The sequence below is a fragment of the Drosophila serrata genome, unplaced genomic scaffold (assembly GCF_035046125.1).
Source record: "Drosophila serrata isolate PLE 108 unplaced genomic scaffold, ASM3504612v1 contig_382, whole genome shotgun sequence".
NCBI classification, from domain to species: Eukaryota; Metazoa; Arthropoda; class Insecta; order Diptera; family Drosophilidae; genus Drosophila; species Drosophila serrata.
In genome coordinates, this window is record NW_028257280.1 from 7,111,257 (window position 1) to 7,136,337 (window position 25,081).

Here is a 25,081-nt window from a genome sequence, read left to right on the forward strand (position 1 = left end):
ATTCCTGCCCCACATGTGCGCCCGTGTGCGTGCGTGTGTGTGAGCGAGTGTCCGTCTGATTGCGAATGCTATTCCGAGTGTGTGTGTGTGTGTGTGCGTACGCAAATGCCGCCACCAAAAATAATTTGATCATTTCAAGAAAATCTCTCATCGGCTGTAACAACAAAAATAAAAGCAACCACAAAACAACAACGCATACGACAACGAAATAGAAAAAAAGCTAAAGGAAATCAACAACCAAAAAAGCCAAAACAGTTTTTCTAGTGGTTTATATATTCGAAAGGCTAGAAAACTGCGCCAAAGTTTATTTTAGCTCCACAAGGGCAGGTGTTTTCGGGTTATTCTATTCCGATTTTAAACCAAAATTTGAAATGAAAAAAATCGGAAAACGCTCTTTCAATTTGGGGCTAAAATATTGAAAAGTTATCGGAAAACAGCCGATCTTGAATTTAAAATTAAAAAAAACAAACTGAAAAACAGTGATCGCCAGGCTGTCTTTTTCAGTTATTTGTCCGTGTAACAGTGTTTAATTTTGGTTTCGCAATACCGAAACTTCTTTGGTTTTCATACATATATAAATTGTGACAAAAAAAAAGAATGCAAAATCCTGAATAGGAATGCATATTTTCCTGCTACCAAAAACTCGTCCAAAAAAACCAGTTTAATTTGTAATTCCCGTTAAAGGAAAAGGAAAGACTAACTGCTTCATCTAGTTATTCCCTTCGCGTAGTTTGAAGAAAAAAAGTAACAGAACTGATGCTGTGTGTTTATCTTTCCGCTGCTAATAAACTTGGGGGGCAACTTAGATATTCTGATTCGGTTTCTTGTTGGCCTACTAAGCACAAACTGGCTCACACGCACACAACACCAACGGTCCACACACTCGCACACTCGCGCAATGTCTCGTGCAGCGAAAGGCTTCTTAACAAATCCGTTGCTCATGTTTCTTTCTGGCCTTTTCTGGTTTTTTAGGTCTCCGAATCGTCGTGGTCAAAACGAAAGCGTAAGAAAACCAGCAACAGCAACGACAGCGACTAAAAGACGCTCGAGTTCGTGGGTGACGTGTGAAAATCCAAAAGCCACGGCAACAGGGTTAATTAAATTCATATAAACAACCGCCAAAAACAAAAAGAGTAAAGAAAAGAAAATAGCGAACAAGAAAACGCAAAAGAAAAGACAGAAAAACAAAAGCAAAAATGAGTGCCAACAGGAGAAGAGTCTTCGATATCTTAGGTGCAACACCAGCTACTGCAACGGCAACGGCAACGGCCAATGAGCAACTTTCTCTACTGCCGGCTGGCAATGGCGACGAGGACGCACTGGAAATGCCACGGATATGCCGCTGCTGCTGCAAGCGGGACTTGGAGCTACTGGGGTTATTCGATGCCAACCAGCCGAGTCTGGTTGAGGCAACTTTAGCACCAAGCACAGGAACATCAACTGCTTCAGCAACGACAACAGGATCGACAGCAACATCAGAAACAGCATCAGCAACACCAGCAACACCAGCAACATCAGCAACACCAGCATCAACAGGAGCCCCAGAGGCACTACACAACTCAACTGCAGTCACAGCCACAGTCACGCCTCTCTCCAGCAGCATACCGCCTCCAAAGAGCCGGACTACACTTGCAACCACATCAGCAACAGCAGCAGCAGCAGCAGCAGCAGCAGCAGTAGGAGGAGGAGGAGGAGCTCCACGTGGCCGCAGCAGTGACAATCCCGTCGAATATGCCCTCAGCGGGGCCCACAGCAGCATGGACATTGTCCTCGAGGAGATGATCATTTGGATGTTGAATGTAAGTAGCTCACTCATTCTCTTACTATTATAACGCCCAGTCTATTATGTTTCATTCAGACCCAGAGATAACATATACATAGGAATGTGTTGTACAACTTTTGGGCTGCTACGGGTTTTGTTTAATTTTTAATGTGATTTATTTATCTGCAAGCACGCATGCAGTTAGAGAAAAAATATTGTGTAGATGTCTTGTCTTATCTATAAATAGGAAACGTGCAGAGCTTCTTTTAATACCCTTGTAAAGATTATTTTAAGTTGATTTAGAAGGTTGTTGCGGTGTCAAGAAGAAAAATTCCGACCCTATAAATTATATATATTCTTGATCAGCATCAAAAGCCGAGTCTTTCTAGCCACCCGATTGAAAAATGATTTTTTTTCAAAATTTTATAAGGGGTTACATTGTTAAAACTAAAAAATATATCAAAATTTGAATTTTTTTAAAGTTTTATATTGAGTATACAGATTTATTAGCCTTAGAAAAATTAACACAGAGCCGTTTTCAGAATTCAGAATTAAATTTGATGTTATTTTGGTATAGTTATGAGTTTTGAAAAATTAGAATTGTCATAAAAATTCTCATATAAAAAATGTATAAATATCGATTCATGAAATGTGGGTACTTAAAGGTTATCGATTTCCTATTCTTACTTATAATTCAATAACAAACTGCAAGTGTATAAAAACTTCCGCATCCCAAAGATACAGTCCTTCTTTTTCTTAAAATAGGAAGTGACACAGAAAAGTTGCACAAAAAGTGCATCCGTAGAGGCGGAATACAAAACTAATAATCACATAAAGTCTAGAGTCTAGACAAAAAAGACATATTTATTGGCAAAGAGAGGTGTTCTCGTTTCGTAGACCTTTGATTTGTTAGTTATAGTTGTTAAAATGAATGCATTTTTCCGAGTGTATAGCAACATACGACGTTGGCGTCCCTCATCTGACACACTATAATTGGAAAGGGAGGCACTAAGTTGTACTTTGATGAGGCTTTGTTTTACCCCCTTCCCTGTCTCTGTGTCTCTGGTAGCCTGCTCTGCGGTATCATGTTTGTCCTAATGCAGGCAAATAAATTAAATTGTCTGGACGTTTAACAGGAACAACAAAGAAATAAAGCTTCATTTATAGCACCGTGCAGGCGAAAAGTTTCATCCGTTTCGCATTCATTATGCTACCGGTACTGAAAAGAGATTTATACATATATTGGATATATTCATATATATATATTCATTTTCGGCAGGGACAGGTGCCTGCATTAATGGTCTGTAAATGTTTATATTTAGGCAGTTAGATAATCCATTATCTTATCAGTCACACGTTCCGGAATATACATTTTATTATTCATCCAAATCATCATTCTTCGTTAGCTGCGTTTCGTGACGATACGTGGAGATAGCGATTGTGTTTGGATTGTTTATTTTGGCCCTGCCTCTCACTTTGATTGCTTCTGGCTTTATTTTCCTTTGACCTTTTCAGTTAACGATCGCTTGTCCAAAAATGTAAAAACGTCTCAATAAATGTATTGAAATTGAAATACCTTTTCCAAAAAAGGCTGGCAGGTGAAGGGAAAGTACTGTGTCATGACTGAGCACTTACTCGTTTCTCTTTGCCCGAAAAAAAAACAAAGGAAATTTCGAGAGAAATGATCTCGTACTTCAGCTTATTTTTGGTTTCATTCTTCTTTATGATTATTTGTTTTTCCTTATCAGGTATAAATCTAAGCATTTGTTTTTATTTCTTATCAGGCCTTGAAGAGCTTTAATCAAAAGGCAAACAGTAAACAGTTTTTCTTTCCCTTTTTTGTGTTTGCAACCCGTATTTATAAGAACCACAGTGGTTACCAGCTCTTATTCTTACCATAAATAATGCTACCATTTTCTAGGAAGATGCTGGAATCCTATAGAGATAAATGTGGCCGGCTCTAATCCACAAACGAACGTAATAAATAAGGAATCGAAATGGGGAAACATCTGGCAAATAAAACTAATAACTAAGGGATTTTCGTGATTCCATTTCGATTTCCACATGAGTTAGGGTATCTCGAGTGTGTGTGTGCGAACCCTTTTAGTTCAGTGATTTCCCTTTTTTTCTTGTTCTCAATTTTCCGAAGCAAATAACGTTACCTATTTGCTATTCTTAACTTTATGCCATATTGCGTGCCCGAGCACTTGGCCAAGTTTGCATGTGTGACTGGCTTCTCGGGCCCATAAACACGGAGGCCACTTTGCGCTGGGCCACCAAAGAGTGGCGTGCCCGTGCCGGTGCCCCCTTCACATCCAGGCCCTCAAGTCTCTGCTGTTGGCGGGTTGAAATCTTGGCTTTATGGCCCGGTCTTTAATTGCAGAGAGTGGTCGACGTCAACTTTACTTTCCGCCCAATTATACGGCACCCGCTACTTTGGCTGGGCCCATTGACGAGCCGTCTGCCATCAGCACACAGCCCATCACTCCCAAGTCTTGGGTACCGGCTTCGGCTTCACCACCATCAGAGGTCTTTCTCTGCAGCTCCCCCTGGTTTCCCTGCTTCCCCCGGTTTATTACCAATAAGAGTGGCATGGAAAACTGGTTTCTTTATCGAGACGAGAGTGTTGGCGGTGGTAACAATGCTACCCGAGGAGGTTCTCAAGGTGTTGCATGAAAAATGCTTTGACCTTACGAGACTCCGTCTCGTGCTGAAAATGAAACTGAAACCCAAAACTTGGAGTCCAGTGACGCGTTTGCTCATTAAACAATTTAACCCGCAATCATATGCATTATTCAGGCGATTATTCGTTATTGGTCTTTTTTTTGTTGAGATGATAAATGAGTTGGAATAAACATCATTAGAATTTCAAAAGTGTTTTCGATCTCAAGACTCTGTGAAGTGAGCGAGAATGAAAGCGTAATTGGGTTATACAAAAAGCCGGTAAAGAAAACAAAATAAAGAAGGTAGAAACTGAACGATATGGTACAATGGCACGCCACAAAAGTGGATTTATTATCATCATGCCGTTAAATTGCTATCTTGATTGCCTTTTAATTGAATAGCCGGAGAAGTTCTCAAGTGCAATAACTGTTTGAGTTTTGTATGTTAATTTTCCGAGGCAGCTTCCGGGGGGGAAGTGGTATGCGTTTTACTTTTGCTATATCTGAATGCGCTTTTATTGAACTTATACACTGGGCTTTCGTTTTTCGTGAGGAAAACTTTCCTTTTGCCACAATACACACACTCTCACACTTATCCAAAGTTCACTGCCGTTCGTTAGCTGATTTTATTTACTTTTTTTTTTTTTTTTTGTTTTTTCGCTGACTCTTAATCATTGAATGTTGGAGTCACGGCCCGGGGCCAAACAGTTAGCAACAACCAGTTGGATTAATTGTCGGACAAATCTCTCATTAGGCCGGTGGGCAATTAGTCCGGGGTTTACGACACCCATACAATAGATGGTGATGCGGAATTGTAATATATATATTTTTAGCCTTAAACGTCAATAGCAATCTATACACAAAATAGAAAAATATGCATAGAAAATGGGATTAACTTATCAGTCACCTGCCGTTGCTGAGATATGTAGTTCCGACACACACGACTGTCAGCATTAACCTCAGACTTTAGAGTTAACTGAATAACGTGCCAATGTGTCTATGATGATATTATTTTCATTCATGGCTCTTGCCTCTCCTCTGTCTTACCTGGAAACTTAAAATGTAAGCCTCTTAAAATCCAGTTTAATGATGATTACGGGCCTATAAGCACACATACTGATCGTCAGTCAGGTAATAACTTTTTTGTTACTTACTAACGTGTGGCGAGTCTCGGGTAAAAATTCCTCAAAATCGGAGTTTGCCCCTCGAAAAAAAAAGTAGAAAATGTGTGAAAGTATATTTTATTCAAGACATGAGATCCCCCAAACCGCAAAAGCTGCGAAAATAAAGTGATCTCAAAGAGATTTTTGGGGGGGAGCGGACAAGATAAATTTATTATTATTAAAGCTCTCATTTAGTCACGGGGGAAAGTTTATCATTGGCATTATAACTAAAATGCTTATAAAATGCTTTTTTGTATAACATACAATAAGAGTGAGCCTGATTCCGCTTCGAAGGGTGTCAAGAGTGTATATATTTCAAGTTTGAAATGCGGGCACGAGATTAGCCTCGTGTATTCAGCGACTCCTTATCCACTTTACTGACTTGACAACCGTATAAACAAGCTAGCTGCCTCCCAATCTATGATGGAAATAAAATAAAAAATCAAAAATAAAAAACAAATACCAATTTGCAGTTAGCTTTTAAAGTTTTGAGGGTGTTTATATAGCGTTTTATGAGCAGCCAATTATGAAAGTTATTTATGTGTGTCGGCTGGCTGGCAGCCTGTTACTCCAGTTTTCTGCGATTTGGCAATCTTACTTTTGCCAACATATTAAATATGAATGCAAGTGGAGCTCGTAACGTGTCGCATAAATTAATGAGACATTGCAATAAATAATACAAGCCAAGTCAAGTTAGATGAAATCAAAACACTATTTAGTTGCGTCACTTTGTGTGATGTGACCTGACCTCTTTCGAAACGCTCTAAATGGACGATAGACAGACACTCGAGATAGTGAGCCATTAAATGAAATCCATGACGCCAAACAGTGATTATCAAGGGTATCAGTAATTGAAGCTACAAATAATAATTATAATGATAAATAATAAATATGGTGGTTAGTACTTGTTGCTACTCGCTTACTCTAATTTCCATAGTTTTCTTTTGGACTTTCCCCCATAAAAATATATATAATTGCTAGTCATTATCTGCAGTTATCTGCAATCAGTGAGCCTCCAATATGAAAGCGATCAATGTCAGAGGCTTATCATTGGGTATATTCCAAATACTCGGCTAATCAGGCATACCGAAAAATTGGAACACTTTTGTAAAGGAACCTCTTATATGTATAAAATATATTGTTTATTTTGTTCTCCTTGGGTGCTGTTTAAATTAATCAAATAACAATGGAAATCACGTCCTGGGAAAAACTACTCTAAAGCGAGGGCGGACAAAAGAGTACAAATAAGGGGTCTTTTATTCCTCCCCGGGGGTTGTTTTGATCCAACGATATGACGATGCCACCGCATCTACTGAAATTTGAACGGTTCAATTAGGTGGCAGGATGGTAAACAGAGGCGTGGTGCGGACAATTCGCACATGGAAAATCACAATGGACGGGTAGAGTCGTCGGCCTTTCATAAAATTGTTCTGATGGATGGAGGATTTTTATATTTATAGTGCGCACGTTACTGCCACAGCCAGTGGTAGTAGCAGTAGCAGTAGCAGTAGCAGTAAGTAAGTGTGGGTGAGCGATGAGGTAGGTACGTGGCTTGTTTCATGGATTTTTTCAATGCCCTCCAATGGATTCTCTCTGGCGAATTCTCCATGGTATGGTCGCTCCATCCCCCCATATGGGTTTTCTCAGGTCTGTCAAAGCCACAAAACCCATATGAAACGAGACGGTTAGAACGTAGAGCGTTCCGCTTGCAATCGTCGTCGTCGTGCATTATATGTATTTGCTATTGAGTCCAGGCCATTTAATGGCTTTCGCACCCGCTCCCTGTCCTCACCTCACCTCCGATTGAAATTCGATTTGTTTTCTTTGATAACAAGCTAAAGGTCTGGCATTGAAGCCACCTAGGCCAGGTTCTAAAACAGAGACCAAACGCCCCGTGTGTGTGTGTGTGTCCATCCATCCATAATCCCCACCCTGTTTTGCGTTAATGCCTTCTCTGATCCCGCCTTTTGGATTCTTGGCACAACAATATTATTTTGCAATTTGCCATTGTTATTGTTTTTCTTGCAGATTTGCCGCACTCCGTTAAAACTTTTAGTTTATTAACCCATTTTCCACGGTATTATTACCAAAGCAACAGCAACATCTACCCCTCGAGTTTGGCCAGAAAGAGTTTTGTCATTGGGAGAGTCGAGAGTCGAGAGTCGCGAGTCGAGTTGAGTTGAGTCGTTGGTTGGGATTTTTCTTTTCGAATTTTCGTAATTGTTGCCAAGTCATAAAATGCAGACGTGTATTTTTGTATTTGTTTTCTACACAGAGAACAAAAACCAGGTATTTTGGTGAGATTTAACGAAGCATTAGAAACGCACGTATTGAAAGGGTTAATTTTTATGATTTCTTATTTATGGGTCAAGCATAAAATCAGAACAATAAAAACGAATTTGCTGATAAGATTTTGTGGTGAAAGCATAACACGGTTTATAGGTTGTATTCAGATGCTATTTTTATTATATTTTATGTATGTATATTTATTTGTTATTTTGTTGTGTATTTTATTGAGTAAATACCTTTCTTTCTTCAAGTACCTTTACCCTCTCCAAGTACCATTCCTCTCAGAAGTATTATGCATATCGTTTTATGGAATCTGTTAATTATAACCAATTGAACCATAAATGTCGCCTGTTTTAATTAATAAACTTTAGTATAAAGTACCGCTATTTGTATAAATTTACGTTCACTTCTGTAGCATGCTAAATGAACTGTGAAATGTTTTCTGTGAACTGTAACTTTCAGCTGTGTCTCTCCGCCGCTGAATGAATTCGTTTCCCACGTGGTAGTACTGGTGGCCATGTTGGTCCGTTCACTTATTCACTCATTCACTCACTCACTCACTTACTCACTGCCATTTTCAGTCCACACTCTCTGCGCTGCTGTGTGTAAGTGTGTGTACTATGTTGTGCCTGGTCTCTTGTACCGGATTGTGGCCATTGTTGGCCCATTGGCGGGGTTTCGGATCGCAGCGGGTCTCGGCTTGAACTGGCCCAGAAACCGCTAAAGCTTCTATGCTCCCCGGGCCCCTGGCAATTTTCATATACATCTCTATACACTTCTGTTTCTGTTTCGGTTGTTCCTTAGGAAATTGGGTTATAATTGAATTTCCTATTGATTTGGGCTTAGTCTTGAGGGGTCATTGCATTTGTTTCTCAAGTGACTTTGAGTGCACTCGGGGATCAATTGTGTGACAAGTCAACTGTGAAAAGCATAACCAAAAAAATGCTGTACTTCTCCCCTTGAAACTGCAATGAGGGATTATTTTAAAAGGGGGTTTCTTTTCTTTTTTACCATAAATGTGTACATATTCGCTTATGTCGTCCCTCTTGATGGGAATGAACTTGGCAGGAAGTACAAAAGTATGTACTCCACCCAGATAATAATAAGCGGGCGCATCAGTTCCACTTCAGCGGGCATCTTTTGTCCTATTTAAGCTGAAGGTTAACTTAACATATTATTCAAGACTGATTTAAGATACACCATATATACTATAAAGTGTTGATGATGTTGCTCTAATTTAAAGTGTGTTTTTGGTGATGGGGGGGCGCGTTTACAACTCAATCAATCTGTTGCCAGGGCATTTATAATTCGGCACACCTTTTGGCTTTCAAGTTTCCCATCCCCTTCCCTCCCCCTCTGATTTAACACTCGTCACAATGTTTTTCTCGTATTTATACCGGTTTGCTGCTACACACAGTTTACTTTGTTTGGTTTTAGTTTGGAGTGTGTACGTAACTTTGAAATTACTGCGGCTATTCGACGTACTGACTGACTGGCGCTGGCTGGTTGTCTTTCGGTTGTCTGGCGGCTTTTTTGCATCTATTTGACTTTTACTTTTCATTTGGCAGCGCCACCACCACCAACCACCACAACCACAAGGAGCAGCCCAAGTTATTGGTGGTTTTGCACATTCCCTTCCACAACATAGTGTATCAGTGGTCGCATTTCCGCCTCTATATCTGGATTTTTCTCTGCATATGTGTGTGGGTTCCAGATTTAAATAGGAAAGAAAATTATTTATCAGGGTAGCCGCCGGTTTAGCTTTGCATCGACTAAGGAAAAACTGAACGAGGCCCCCCGATTTGTGAAGCATTTTTTAATAGCCATTTGTTTTCTTTCTCTTTTGTTTTGCTCTAGCTTCGATAATTACTCTGCGCTGATCTCACCAATGTCTGCGAAAGTGAATTTGGGGTAACACTGTTGGGAATCTCTCCGGCCCAGAGAGCCTATAATAATAATCCATTGTACTACATCTCTGCGGACCGTAAATTTCACTTCACTTTGTTACTTTCTGTTGTTTTTTGCCGAGTCTTAATTAATTTGTTATGGACACGCATAAAAATCCGCAGGGACTGGTGGACCACTCCCCCGTACTGTTGCAGTGACCTCACCTCGAACAGTTTGAGCCAAAAAAATAAGGTAAAAGAGCGGCTATGGATAAAAGGCGGCTAATTACGTAACAAGCAGTTAACACTTTTGGCGAATAATCGCGATTTCGAACCATTGGTTTTTTGGGCTAACTTTAATGCCAATTAAATTGGTCTATTAGGTTTAGTTGCTCTCATTTCTAACCATAGCTTGTGTTGGACATTTTGCAACATGTCTGTGGAAAGTGTGGCAATAACATCTAAACCACTAACTGAAATATGTGCCAAGTGTATTAGTTAGTAGTGTAGCAGTGTCTTATAAAACTCGAAAGAAAATCTGTTTGAAATAATATTAGGAAAGAAAACATGCTAATTGCATTGCCTTGTTTCTTTTGAATCTAAAGAAATATACTGCATCTTCTTTCAGCAAACTTTTTTCAGAGGAAAAAGGATAAAGTTCTGGGAAGAAATATGTACACTATTTTTGCCAACTAAGTGCCTTTTCATATATCTCACTTGTGGCGAACTATCTTGGATATCACATTTCTGGCGCAATATAAATGCTTATCCCACAAGATTTTTCACATTTTCCAGCGCCTCGTTGTCTGCATTTCCCGCTCGCTGAAATTATAAGCCACATTTTTGAGAGAGAGAGAGAGGGGCGGGTGATACACGAGTTGGGAATCGAATTCCCTTTTCGGCAGGTTTTATTTTTTATTGTTGTTTTTTATGCTAATCTGATTTAAGTTTCGTGTCAGTTAATGTAAGCCACACGAGTGTCTGGCCTCCGGACTCTCCGACTGACTCCCATTTGGCGTCCAACAATGGCACGTAATTGTGCGGGGTTTTTTTTTGCACTTCCAGTGAAGCGGAAGCGTTTAGAGTTTGAGTGTGTTTGCCCCGCATCCGCATCTACATCCTCATCCTCAGCCACAGCCACAGCCACAGCCACATCCGAATCCGCATCCACCAGATGGGCGGATCTCGGCATAAGTGATTTAGAGTTTGAGGGGGTTTCAACATTCAAGTGGCTCGCATGGTTTGGTCCAACAATTGCCACACTTCGCATTGATTTTTGGAGTAGTTGTCTGCCAGTGTGGTCTGGAAATGGGCCCTAAGTAATCTCTTTTTGTGCGGTACATTTCAATTGCTAATCGGAAAGTGGAAAACCAATAGTGACAATCACAATTAAATGGCCTAAATGCTCCAGGGTACTACTACACTAAAGTACCACCTATTCGGGGAGTAAATAATCGAAAAAAAAAAACCGGGGGGCAAAAGGCCACTGACTTGACTGAAGTTTCGGAGAGTTGTGATTACTTGGACAGTGTCAAATTTGATTTTTTTTGCACATCATCTAATTCAGGGGTTGGTATCTGTCCGGGATCTCCCTTATAATTTCATAACAAATCGAATGGCGGAAATTTAGAAAGTTAACAAGAAATCGTGACTGCAATATTATATTTATTAGTGACTGACTCTAAATAAAATAGAGAGTAGAAAATAAGGTGTACATTGTATTAAAAAAAAAAAAAGAAAAGGCAATCATTTTTGGCTTTGCTTCTTTTTTCGTTGATAAATGAATCTTGTTTGGAAAGGAAAACCATAACCAAGGTTGAGATAAATGATAAATTTGTTTAAACTTTGTTGTTATACATTTAATATAGGATTTGTAAACATTAAAAGCCGCGTTAATTTGCCAAACAAAAAAAAAATAGATTAAAGAAGATTAATTACTTGAGTTAGGGAACGGAACTTTTTAAGCCAAGTTCTTTGGTCTTTCCTCCGTTAGATTGGTATCAAGTCAACAAAGTTAAATTAGACTAAGCAGACTATGACGAGCATAAGATCCTTGTCGTGCAAGTGATAAGTAAATTGCACCATGCCGTAATTAGAGTGACTCAAGCCATTCATTTAAACTGAAAAAAAAAGAAAAAGACTGGCGAGGAAAGCACTTATGGGCCAGGCTTGGCTGACTTTGTGATTTAATAAACCAACAATCCAGTGGCAAAGACAGAGTTCCGCTTTGGTAAGCCGCGCTCTAAAGTCATTTCATTCGGCCTGCGTTTTGGCTTTATAACTCTATTAGCGCCCCGAAGCGGGACTTCCTGCTCAATGTGCTAACCATAAATCCGAACGGCAGCCTCTTTTTGGCCATTTTACTGCGCTTTCGGGGCGGGCCAAGACAACTGATGGATATCTCTGTTTGCATACACGCTTCTTATGGCTTTCACGCGGCAAAAAGTTGTTTTGTTTCGAGTAAAAATGGGAAACAGACATACATATGTGGCACTGCTTTACCTCAGAAGAGAAAGTAATATTAAGTTTTGTGAGAATTTTAGGTAATGATTTTTTTGTATGAAAACAATGGGGACAAGAAGTTCCTTTCTCTCTTACATTCATATTTCCCCACCTTTCTCGGCTTGACAAAAACTGAACCAAACTGAAGATTGGAAGTTTATTGAACTCCTCGCAACTGGTCAAACCGCCTGATGAAAGCCCCCACTCGCCAGATCAGTTGGTTGTCTCTTAACGGTCAAAACTTTGTGAATCAATATAAAGACTCAGACAACGACAACGTGAAGATCACGACCCATGGAGTTGTTGAAGAACACACACTTGGACAAGCCTAAAGAGCCTATAGAGGCAAACTCATTTCCATTATGCTAATGACACCGCCGTTGCCAGTGGATTCCACTGCGTCATCATTTCGATTAATTCCAAGACATGCCCCCCTTCTCACACCTAAAGCGTTGTGCTTAAGGTCAATGGCGACTCATTCGGCATAATCCAAGTTTAAAAACCAGAGAACAATTGTCAAGTGATTGCTATTTCTTGGAAAATTGCTGAAGGAGAGGGTTTATCCGTCTTGACAACGTTATTTCACGGTTTTTATTTTCTTTTCACCCCCTTGCTTGTAACTCTGCAAGAATTCCAAATATGGAAATTAAAAATACAATTCAGACACTTACACTCTGCTATTCTTGGCACTCAAATTTACTGGAAATTAGAACAAGAACATGCTAATTTCTATCCAAATTCAAAAACCAAAAGTATTTCGAGACATTTAACTTCCCCAATGGAAAACCCATTAAAAAACACGAGGAGGAACTGTGGTAAATTCATTTTTACGACGTCATGCTTTACATTTTTCCTTTCAGTTGTGTGGGCGTGTCACCCCAAAAATATATTGTTTTGCTTGAGATTCTTCTCAGTTCCTTTTCTCTTTTGTGGATTCTAAAAGAGAGATATGTGTATATAATATAAATTCTTAAAAATAGTCCACAAGTTTTGAAATCTCATATAGAAACCAAGGGGGATCATCTTGGATGATGTGAAGCATCAGGTACATGTGCTTAATCATCATTATGACAAATTCTTAGCACAATTGGTTAGAGGTTAGGGCCAAGTGAGAGAAAGATGATGGCTCTATGTCAATGTTGGTCTTTAGCACGTTTCAACCGTTTTTAACACTTGCCTAATGAGCAGAAGGTGATGACTTCTCTGGGTAATGTAAAATTTCAAGTCATCCCAAAACAATCAGTTCGACGGAACACTTAACGAGTTAGTTGTTAGTTTTTTATTGTGCGAAATCTTGCAGAGTTGCCCAATTAGCATAGGTCATTATTTGCTAAATGGTGCAGAAGCGTTATTTTACCGGGCCATTCCTAATTGAGGCAAAAAATGCGACCTGCTAATGAGGGCTAACGCCCAACATTGCACTGCTAACTGGAATTATTTTTGTTTCATTTTTTGTAATATTTTTTTTTTTGTTTTTTGTTCATTTACTCGGCACAAAAGGAGCCCCTTGGCTATGTCAAGCTAACGCCTCCTCTCACCTCAACGTAAGCGATTATAAAAGGCAGAGTTTATATTTTATGAATAGCAACTGAAGTGCATTCAGGCAGCAAAAGAAATAAAAAGCCCATTCTGAAGAGTTTTCCCCCCCAGGCGGTGAAAGTCAGCCTGTCTCTTTCTCTACGGCTTTAACTCTTAACTCTTTGTAGGCAAATGCATTTAGACCTTAAACTAAGGCGTCTAATTTGAATGTGTATATATATTATATGTATATGAAACTTTGTTAATGAAACTTTAAATAATAAGCTTACCTAACCAAGAGTGACACAAGAGTGACTACTTTGCTACCAACTACGGATTCTTCATTTAAATAACTTTCGGTCGACCATTATCTCATTTGGCTTTTTGGTGTCGACAATGGGCGAAACAAAAACTTTTTCCACAATCAAATTAAATTGCTTTCGACGCGTCGAAAGAATGCCGAAAACGAAACGAAACAGCAGAGATTTACTCGGTTGGGTTTTGTGTAATTTATTATACATTTTATAGTATCTTACACTCGAATACACTTGATTTTCCGCAGCTTAGTTTAGTTGCCGTGCCACACACACATTTCCCTTTCTCTCCCTGGCCGCTTTGGAGTCCCGGAGTCCGGAGTCCGTAGTCCAAAGCTCATAGTTGCAAATCCCGCTGTCAGAGGGGAGGAGTCTGTTTGGAAAATGTTAAGCCCCTAGAAAGCGACACAAATTGTAGGTGGCATGCCGCAAATCTCCACCCACATTATCCTATCCTGCTACTTTGCAATTTTCCCCGTATCACTTTTACAGCAAATTTTCAAACATTATGTGTTATGCGTGTGTGCCGAGTGCTGTGTGCTTTATATGCATGCGGACTTTTTGTTTGTCTCTCTAGCTCTTTGTTTGTTTATTTGACTAATTAATTCGGGCGCCCGGCCAATTGTACATTGTAAAATTAAAATTAGGAAGAAGAAAAAAAAGCACCCGGGGGAAAAACAGCCCAAAGTATAAATAAACAATCAAAAGTGATATATCCCTCTCGAGTGCTATAATTAGGTTCAACGCAAAATACTTGAGAAATTTAGATCAGGAAGGTTGCGAAAAGATATCACAAAGGCAAGGGTATATGAAAGACCTTGTCTATATCTATGCACATTTACATTTGCGTATTTAATTATAACAATTGTTATAAATTCTAAGGTATTTTACTGAAAGTTGTTTTCCCTATTTTAAATTCAAAGTGTGACATATAATTAAGTATTTAAATTACATTTTAATTGTGGTTCTCTTTCTCAATCAGTTAGCTAATAGCAATCTCTTGGGGGTTTGGTAGGGTGGCATAATAATAATAACACATTTGCTAGACATTGTTCATGCCCAGACAAGTTTTATCATTCAAGTTTATGGCAAAGTGAAGTCTGATGGAAGAAGTTTTGCCACTTCTGGAAACAATTGTAGTTTCCGGGCCTCTTCTCCCTTGTCTTTGACAAGTACTTTTGTGTGTTTTACCAAGCCGACTTAAACAGAAGTCTGCAAGTCTCTTGATAAGATATATGTGTATACATATGTCGCGAATCAAGCCGCATTTTACTTTGGGGGCATATTCCTTGTTTATTTATAAACCACAAACTGTTTTGCACTCCCAATTTGTTATAGATTGGCAACTTAAAGCTAGAAATTGATACTTTTACTAGATGGAATATGAAACATATTGAATAAAATCAGTGTTACTTTTATTGTTATGCTGACTGACCCTTCCTTTTATGCTGCTGACTTGGCAAAAAGTGGAACAACTGTGACCACTCTTGTCCTGGCTAGAAACAATATGTTCCTGTAGATTTCCGAGTACGAATTCAGCGTTAAACTGCTATAAAACAAAGCCTATTGTCAGCGAAATGAGTACTGATGAGGAGACAGAAACATATGTGTACGAAAAAGCCAGATGCTTGTCTTCGAACTAGATCCTCGTGCTTTCGCATCTTGATTTATGAGGATTAAACCAGCCAGTCTAAGTCCTTGTGCCAGCCAGAAGTAAGAATGAAATCTGTTATCTTAGATTATTTTTCCTCAAATTGATTGCCAATCTAAGCTTGGCTTAGCGGCAGACTACAGCTTTCCTTCCCTCATTGACCTTGTTAAACGTACTCTTCAGTGCTGCTCCTTGTTCACCCCAATTTTATGCAAATTAAGTGCCATGTCAATCACCAAGAGGAGGAGAGGAGAGGTTATCAAATAATGCTTGCAACTCTGAAATTCTAGTAGCTCAAGTGAGCAATAAAAGGCAATAAAATGTGCTTCACACCCGGTTAAGAGCACCTTTCCAGCAGTGACAACGGGAGGAGCAGGAGGATGTCAAGGATGAGCTGGGTGAGTGGGCATACATAAAAGCATAAACCACCATGCCTTGCCATGATGATGATGTGTGACAAAGCCTACTTACTTATTATTTTTTGTTTGCTGTTTGTTCGCTGCCCGGGTTAATCAAGTTGGTAAACAAACAAGGCCAGTACAACCAGCTGGTCGCAATAACACCGGCATTAACATCCGCATCTGGGTAATCAGTAATCAGCCAGAGGACAACTCTTTGGACCACAAAGAGAGAGAATGAGAGCGAGTGCGTAATCAACCCTCGGGCAAGAGTCAGGAACACTTAACGCCTTTTGATTGTTTAATTTCTCAAATTGTTTTATGGATTTATCCCCCTTGGTCGTCTGTTACGGACACACGCCAATGAAAAATTAATGCAACGGGTGGTGGTGGTGGCCAAAGGGACGACGACTAGAGTCTGCGGCAGGACTACGCAGGGGTCTGCGGCAGGACAACATCAAAAGCGGAGGGCTTCATTTTTCACCGCTTCCTGACATTTAGCAGCCACCGAAACAGGGACGTCGACGGCAGCCAGAAACAATCAGCCAACCAAAGAGCAGCAACACCAGCAAACCCAACCTGACAGCCGCCCAAACAAAGGGGATCTGCGGGGACCAGGACCGGCTCCTGGATGCTCCTGGTCCTTCTGCACTGTGTGTGTGCTAATCCCCCACTGACACACCACCGCAACCGGGCGGACCAAACGGACCAGGAGCACCAGCACCGGGACCAACACCAGTGGCTTCCGCCGCCTTCCGTCCTGTGCGCATATTCCAATCAAATTAAGTAGAAAGGTTTGCGCCGGCGGCCAAAAACCAGGAGCTGCTTCCTCTCAGTATCCGTTAATATTCCGGATGATTTGAAGCCCGGCCAGCAACCTGCACGCACGTAAATCGGATCAGTTCGGAAAAAACATTAAAATTAGAACTAAAACCCATGAAAAAGTGGATTTTACTAAGTGGTCAAGTACGAGAGCATTTAAAAATAAACTAACAAGCAAGATCGACGAGGTTGTTGCTGTGTAATTGATAATTAAATTGACAAAAGAGTGAAGAAAGCTGAATTTGTTGCAAAAATGTGAGTGAAAAAATTAAAAGAGAAGAAAAGTGTCTAGGAAAAGCCATAAGGAAGTGATATATAAGTATATTTCTGTTCAAGATCTGCCCTTCTACCCAGAAAGCCAAGTGAAAACGTAAATAAAAATCCATTTTATAATGTACACGAAATAATTATAAACAAAATGCTTAAATTATAAAGACGGAATAATAAGATCATGTGGACTGACCTCTCACAACGTAAAAACCAGGAAAATTAAAACGCAAAAGTTAGCCATAAACAAAAAAAGGAAAAGAAAAACCACAAAATACCAAAGAAAGTATAAAAAAGCTTAAATTTAATTCAGGAATATATTGCCTATAGCTACAGATGGTTGTGTAAACAAAATATTTTCCACGGTTTTATAATTTTTTTGCAAGCAAAAAATGAGACGTGAAAAATTCAAGTCAGCACTTAGCACACAAAGTTAAAAAATGAAATAATACAAAATGCAAGAAAAAAAAAACAGCGACAACAAAAAGCTGACATATGAGCGACAGACAACAAAAATACAATAAAAATATAAAAGAGTAAACAATCAAACAATCAAAGAGATCATATTCAACTGCCACAAAGTTGAAGAAGCGTAAAAATAATAATAATAAAGACATCAGAAATGTTGTGGGAGCTTTTCGCGAATTGCGCAAGAAAAACATGTTGTAAAGGGAAAATGTTATTCTATAGCGACAACTTCTCTCTATATATATATGTATATATATAAATGTATATATTTTGATAACAAAACAATGAATAAACCCATGAATGGAATGTGCCAGCTTCCGTTCAAGTGAAACCAAGAGACACAAGCGACAAAATAACCAAAGAAAAGGAACAATTTTAAGACTGACCTTTGCCTGAGGCAATATCTGCCTTTGGTTTGCTCTGGACTCCGCCTCATATAAATTGCTGATCTCTCTCCAATCTCTCTTTACCGAGGAAGTGTCGCAATTCAGACAGATGGAGATGGAGCCCCCTTCCCATCTGAGAAATTAGATAAGCCAGCTCCAAGAGTTTTATGGATACAACAGCGGGGAAATGCTTGGAGGGGATTAGCGTAATGAAATCGTGCCGAGAAAACAAAACGAAAAAACCTCAGGAACTCGGTGATAACAATCTAAAAAGTTTCCAATCTGCAGCTGGTCTCAAAACTCAGTTGTTTTTTTCGAATGTAATTCGAGTTTGTACAAAGAAAAAATAAAAGCGTTTATTATGGGGCAATGTATAATGGAAGAACTTGACCGGGAAATTAGTATCTTTTGTTTGTTTATTCATTTGAACTTCTTCTTTCCTTTTACTTGCAACGATTACAATTCCCGGAACCGAATAAATTCTTTACATTATATAAAAAAGTGCCTAGTCTGTATTGTCTAGATTTCACATTTAGCACAAAATTGACAGAATTTTTAACCATAAATCCAATATATCAATTGATTCGTTTCCATTTTTTAGTTCAGGGTCGGATTTGTATGCATATATGATGGATGCATTTTAACAATTCAACTAGCTTTATGACAACAGACAGCACCAGACACGTCATCTATATATATATTCTGCCTTTCTGTTTTTTTGCTTTACAAGCTCTGTTCGATTTTCACTTTTAAATAGATCACTTGAATTTCCATTGTTTCTTTTTGTTTTATTTTTTATTTTTTTCCGAAGGCGGCCTAATCGATATGCCGGTCACTTTTTGGGTTTGTTTCCATTGTACACTCACTTACCTCCCATTTACCAGCACCCGTGCCGGAATCCCGTTGGTGGCCTGGTTTGTTTCGCATGTCCCCTCGATTTTTCCCCCCCATTTTCCCCACTTTTGTGGCTTTTGTGTTGCTCCGCCTATTAGCACATATAACTACAGATGTATGTATGTACAATACCAGGCAGAGGAGAGTGTTGTATATGTGAAAGAGAGAATTTCGCACTCGGCATCCTTTCATTTTATTTTTTTTTCTTGTTACTGCCAAGGGTATATTGTTGTCGTTAAAAGGGTAGAAAGAAAGAGTTTCCGGGCCTACAAATTAAATATACATTGTATCCAGAACCGGCAATTGCTCCAAAATGCAAAGAAACTTTATGAAAAAGACATACTATCAAGTTTCTTTAACACTGCAAATGCATTAGTTTGTCAAATTAAAGACTCCTTAGTTTTTGGGGGAGGGGAGGAAAATATCAAATTTCAAATCGATAGGTCTAATAGTCCCAAGTTGGGAAAGCCTGTCAGACAGGCCTGGGGAAAGCATGCCATTAGAAAACTAAGTACCGGGCAAAGATTTATACACAAACAAAAAAAAAGCATGGGTGTTTTATGGTCGTGGCACTCGACATTAGCCCTATTACATGTTGTTTTTTAGTTACAGCATATAGTGTCCGCTGCAATTAAGGAAAATTGTGAAAAAGCCAACAAGTTCCACAAGTGGGTTGGTTCGTTGTTTGCCGGTGTTGCTGCTTTTGCTGTTTGCTGGTGTTGCTACTGTTGCTGACTTGTTGCTGCTGCTGCTGCTTTTGCTGTTGCTGCTGCTGCTGCTGGTGTTGCTGGTGTTGCTGGTGTTGCTGTTACTGTTGTTGCTACTACTGGGATTAAGTGCGAAAAGGCAACACTTCCCACCCCCGGGGATGCTGGGAGTCTCCGGTCTCTGGTCCCGGTTGGCTGGCAAAATGCTAACCATTTACAGACCACTTCCCCTCGATGTTTGTTGTTGTTGTTGTTGTTACTGGTGTTGCTGTTGGTGTTTTTGCTGTTGTTTATTTTACGCCTCTTCACCAACGCGCGCGCCCTTTGTCATGTTGGAGGGGACTCTTGTCTATGGGGCGTATGATTTATTAAGTATCCGTCCTGGCTGACTCGCCGCCGTGCTCTTCTTTGCTCCAAACACACACACAGACTAGCACACACACACACACACCAGCTTTGATTACAAATGTTTCGCCGTCTGTTGTCTGTTGCGGCTTTTTATGGCTACATTAGAGTCGTAAGCTGTTGCAGATGAAGTGCCACCCCACTTTCATCCATCCGAGCAGCCTTGCGCCTTGCGCCTTGCGCCATGTGCCATGTGGATACCCCACAACACCCATTGTGTATAGTGGTGGCATTTCGCGGGTGTCCCCACACGCGACTCATCTCTTAATTAGTTAAACATTGAGAGAGTGGCTTCTGCCAAGAGTTTCTTGGGCGGATATATTTGGGTTGTTGACTTTTATTCCGATTTTAATTTGCCTTTACTTACCGCCTTTGCGAGGGTGGTTTTATCATCAAAAATGTAAATTTATGTTTGCGTCCGAGCGATTTATCATCTCACTCGCACCAGTTTTCCCTGGCTATCCCCCGTTTATTTATGGCTCTCGCTTTTCTTGCAGCACAGTTTACAGTTATTAAATATTATTATTTTTTTTTTGCTGCTGTGGGGAGGCCACTGCTCCTATCCAGCATTGCAGCAATCCGGATGTTGCAAACCATATCGAAATGCTTTTTTGCATTTCTTTTTCGATGGCGCCATATGTGCTACACTTTCAGCAGATAATACGGATTTTATTTTATTTTTTTTTGTGCTTTTGCTGTTGTCATCCAATGCCGGGAGCTGCTGAACCGTATTAAGCATAAATCCGGAGTTTATTGAGGGATTTAAGGGATTTAAAGCAAAAGTAATCATCGTAACTTTAACAGATCTAAGATCTACAGACACAAAAATGCAATTAATTTGCCACCACTACTAGTTCTATATCATGTAACAGAAACGTGAGGAGGGGGAGAACCTATTTACAAATCCCGTAGAATTACTTTAATGGCTTTGACACTTGATGCCCCGTGAGATATCTTTTTGCTTAAATTGGAATCGGAATCGGAGAATATAAAGTATTTCTTGGAAAGAAATTATATCCATAACAGCGAGCGGATTGATTACAAGGGTATTTGCGGATTCGTTACGCAACTCAGGCTTATTTTCATTTAATGATTTTTCCTGCTGTTTGTTTTAATTTATAATTTCTTTTGCCAGTTTGCTTGTATTTTCTGTATATATATATTTATTTTTTCCTTTCGCTTGCACATTGAGTGCGAATTAAGGCAATTTCTTTTGGTGGCGTGTTTGATGTTTGCTTTCCACCATTTGCTTTTGTTTTAAGCCGAGTGAAACTAGGAAGAGAAAGGGCCAGCAAGTTCCTGCGATTGTGACTTGTCTTGTGGCCAAAGCCAAAATAAAAAATAAAAAATAAAAAAATAAAATACAAAACCAAGACAAGGGTGAGAGGGAAACGAATATAAAGTTAACAACACGGCCCAGTCAGCGGCGACCAAAGGCCACGACAAATCGAACCTCGGGGCATTGGTTTGCAATGGATTGGAATGATTATTGCTCCGGCTCTGACTCTGTGGGATAATTGTGATTATCTCGAAACTAATCTTTCAATTGTGTTGGCTTTCTGGGTTATTTGTCCATTTTAGATTGCAGCAATTTCGTAAGACAAATAACGTAAATAAGAACACAGAGCGCGCACTCTAAGCTAAGCTAGTTAGAATTTTATGAGTGTGCCTGCAGCGTTTATCTTGCCCTTTGACTTTGTGTCAACTCAAGCTGATTAATTTTTTATTATATCAACAATACAATTACTAGTACGGACTTTTGTCGCGAAAAATTGCCAGTCAATGGGCGTCGCTTTTGCTGAAATTTCACAATTTATTTCGCATAAGCATTTACTGTTACTTAAAATATTCGCTAATGCCTGACTTTGATTGTTATTTATTGAGCTCCACCCAATGGGATGATCACCCTCCTTAAGGTATTGCTTTCTCCCTCGATTATTTCATCAGAGATTCGCACAAACAATTAAATAAGCCATTATATTGCATTTATTATTATTTGTGTCATGTTCGTTTTATTGCGTTTGTCATTCAACTGCGACAACAACAAAAAAAAAAAACTTACTTCCAACTGCCGACGGCACTTTTTATACGTTTCTTTATTTTTTTATTTGTATTTTTCTTCAAGTTGTTTATAATATATTTTTGTGTGGCTTTTAGCCTATTCGGCTAATTGAAATGTGTTGCGTTCCATCCATTCGTGTAAATGTGATATGACGCTAATTATAATGTTTTATGGTTATTCATCAATTACACAAAGATATGTCAAAGAAACAAAATTTATTACACATCTTAAAAAATTTGACAAGCCTGTTTTTTGAGAGGTTTTAACTTAGCTATGCTTATTTTGATTGTTTCCTTATTATACCTTTTAGTAAAACAAAACAAAAGAAGGTTAAAAAGCAGTGAAGAAGTCATTTCCGACCTTATTAATTATATATATTCTTGATCAGCATCAATAGCCGAGTCGATCTAGCCATGTTCGCTCAAAAAATAAATTTTTCAAAATTTTCCCAAAATCCAAAATTTTAAAAGGGGTTACATCATTAAAATTGTCAAAAATTGATGAAATTTTTAATTTTAAATTGAGAATGCAGTTTTTTTAACCTTATAAAAACTAGCATATCAACGCTTTCCGAATCGAAATTAATCGACTTTTGGCTGACTTATAAGTTTTTAAATTTTTGATTTTTTCGCAAAAATTGTCACATAAAAATAGCGAATGTGTATATAAAAATTGGTTTCCCGAAGTTAGTTTCCTTTCTAGATTTTTTTTAATGGGCTTATTGGTTATGGTAATTTCTTTGTAATGCTTGTACATATTGTTAAAAAATTGTATAACAAATAGCTGACTGAATTAAATATCTGAAAGTTAGCTCTTTAGCTTTTATTACTTAATTGTTTACTTTACCATCGGCCATTTTCGAGTTCTTCATGTCTTAAAGTATTTCAGGTGTATATAGACATCAAAAATCGTTTAGCACCTGCCTGTAAATACCTGAATTCCGTATTACCTATTATTATTAAAGGTTAACAAGCCTCTGCATAGGTTTTTCCTTTAATTCCTTGCTTTTGGTCAACAATTTGAGGGTTTTTTGAGGTCTTAATTTGGTGATAATCACCGCTTAAAGTAACTGAAGTGTGTTTTTCTGATTCCAAATTGGTTAGCATCTGGCGGTTAATATCTTTAAGATTTTGTCATCAAGCCGTAAGGTGTGATTATTATTTACTTTATTGTCAACCATTTTTAAAGTCGTGATATTTAAATCTTTCTGCTAAATGAATTTTAAATCTCTTAAATGTTTTTCTTTCTCCCTGTTATTTATTCCTTTATGAACTGGAAAGTTTTTCCGTCTTGTTCATCGAGGTGAGGTGCGCTCTGCTCTTATTCTATATTCCATCCTATTCTCGTCTCTATTAGATGCAAGTTTATTTATTTATTTATTTATTTTTAGTGTATTCAACCCATTTGCATCTATTTTCATGCGCTCCAGTGCCGAATGAATATATATATGAACATATATATATATTATATATACATATACAATGCGACCGTTTGGTCACATCTCTGAAGACAGAACCGGACGGGACCGGGACACCACATTTACTTCAATTGTCATTTACACTTGACGGAGGTCCGTTGTGACTGTCAGTTGATTTTATGCTGAATTTTTTTTTATTTCTTCTCATTTTTCTGTAGTTTGTGTTGGGGTTTTTTGGTTTTTGGTTTTTCTGAATCTCGTTTTTTGCTGGTCTCTCTGGGCAAACTCTCAGCTTCTCTGCTGGCATCGGTTATGCATTGTCGGCGGCTTTAGCATTCGAAATTGTTCAAATTTCCGTCTCTCTTTTCGTTGAGAGCTGCATAAATTTCCGCCGGTCTCTTGGACGGGTTACGGGTACGGGTACGGGTTTTTATGTCATTTTCTGAACTGTATGGGCATTACCATAAGCTAAGCGAATCTTGAACCAAATCACGTTGTCTCTGACATTTTTTGTGTTTACAGTTTTGTTTCTTTCTTTTATATTTGGTTTAATGATTGCTTTTAATTTTGTTTTGTTATATCTATGTATATTGGGTTATAAGCCTTTGGCTTACTTTATTTTTCATTCGCTTTCCTTTCACCTAATGTGGCTGACCTTTTTGCTTGTGCTTTTCGAAAGATCTTGAACTTGTTAATCGATTTTTTGCCCTCTATCTTATTTCTATATTTTGTAGAAAGTAATTGGGCTTTTTAATGGATTATTTATGAAGAAAAAAAAAAAAAGGTCAGACACTTGATGGACATATTGCGTTTATTTTCTCATTTCCTGTTGAGCTGGTAAAACCGAGATAAAAATCACTTAAGATCAGGTCATTTGTTATTTAAACAGCTTTTAAAACGGATATAAGACTTGTTGTTAAAAACTGGTCCGAAAATTCTTCATCTTGGCATAAAACTGATGTATTTTTGATCTTGAATTGTGCAACATATTGTAGCGGTATTATTTGCTTGATTCCACCTTAATTGAATTTGTCTTTTCTATAGAAATATTTTTTGATTTTATTCATCAGTAGGTTGTGCCCCCATGTTGGCATTGTAATTTACTGGTCTGTCTGTCTGTCTGCCTGCCTGCCTGCCGGTCTTGCCTCTTTAATGAAACCGCTCAATTGGAAAACAAAAGGCAAATTATTTGCTCCAAATCCCAATAGAAAACGAAGGTGCTCGTGGCGTTTGCCACTCGAATTGCTCCGATCGGCAGCGAGTGCCCCACCAGTACCACCACTACCACCACTACCACCACTACCACCTGTGCAGATTGAAGATTGGAGATTGGAGCTTTCGACCCAGCGACCACCAGCTGCCCATAAACCATAAACAAAACAAAACCGAACCAAACCGAACCATTGCTCATTAATAACTCGGGTGGCTTTGGCTTTGGCTTTCCATTCAAAGCGAGTGGCGGTTTTTGCCTCACCCATGTTTTTTTTTTTTATATTATTTTCAATGT

The 25,081-nt window shown here is 38.9% G+C and overlaps 1 protein-coding gene across 5 annotated transcripts in view; it reads left to right on the plus strand.

The window, feature by feature from the left end:
• mld (molting defective) overlaps positions 1-25,081 on the plus strand; it is a 37,536-nt gene that overhangs the window by 2,935 nt on the left and 9,520 nt on the right. For 4 of the 5 annotated variants that reach the window (XM_020955507.2, XM_020955515.2, XM_086840781.1 and 1 more), the window contains exon 2: positions 973-1,799. In XM_020955507.2, the coding sequence (XP_020811166.2) occupies positions 1,197-1,799 (603 nt within the window). In that variant the 5' untranslated portion in view covers positions 973-1,196. Of the gene's footprint in view, positions 1-972; positions 1,800-7,736; positions 7,878-25,081 lie in introns of those variants that run through there. The other variant, XM_086840783.1, reaches the window with a different exon arrangement.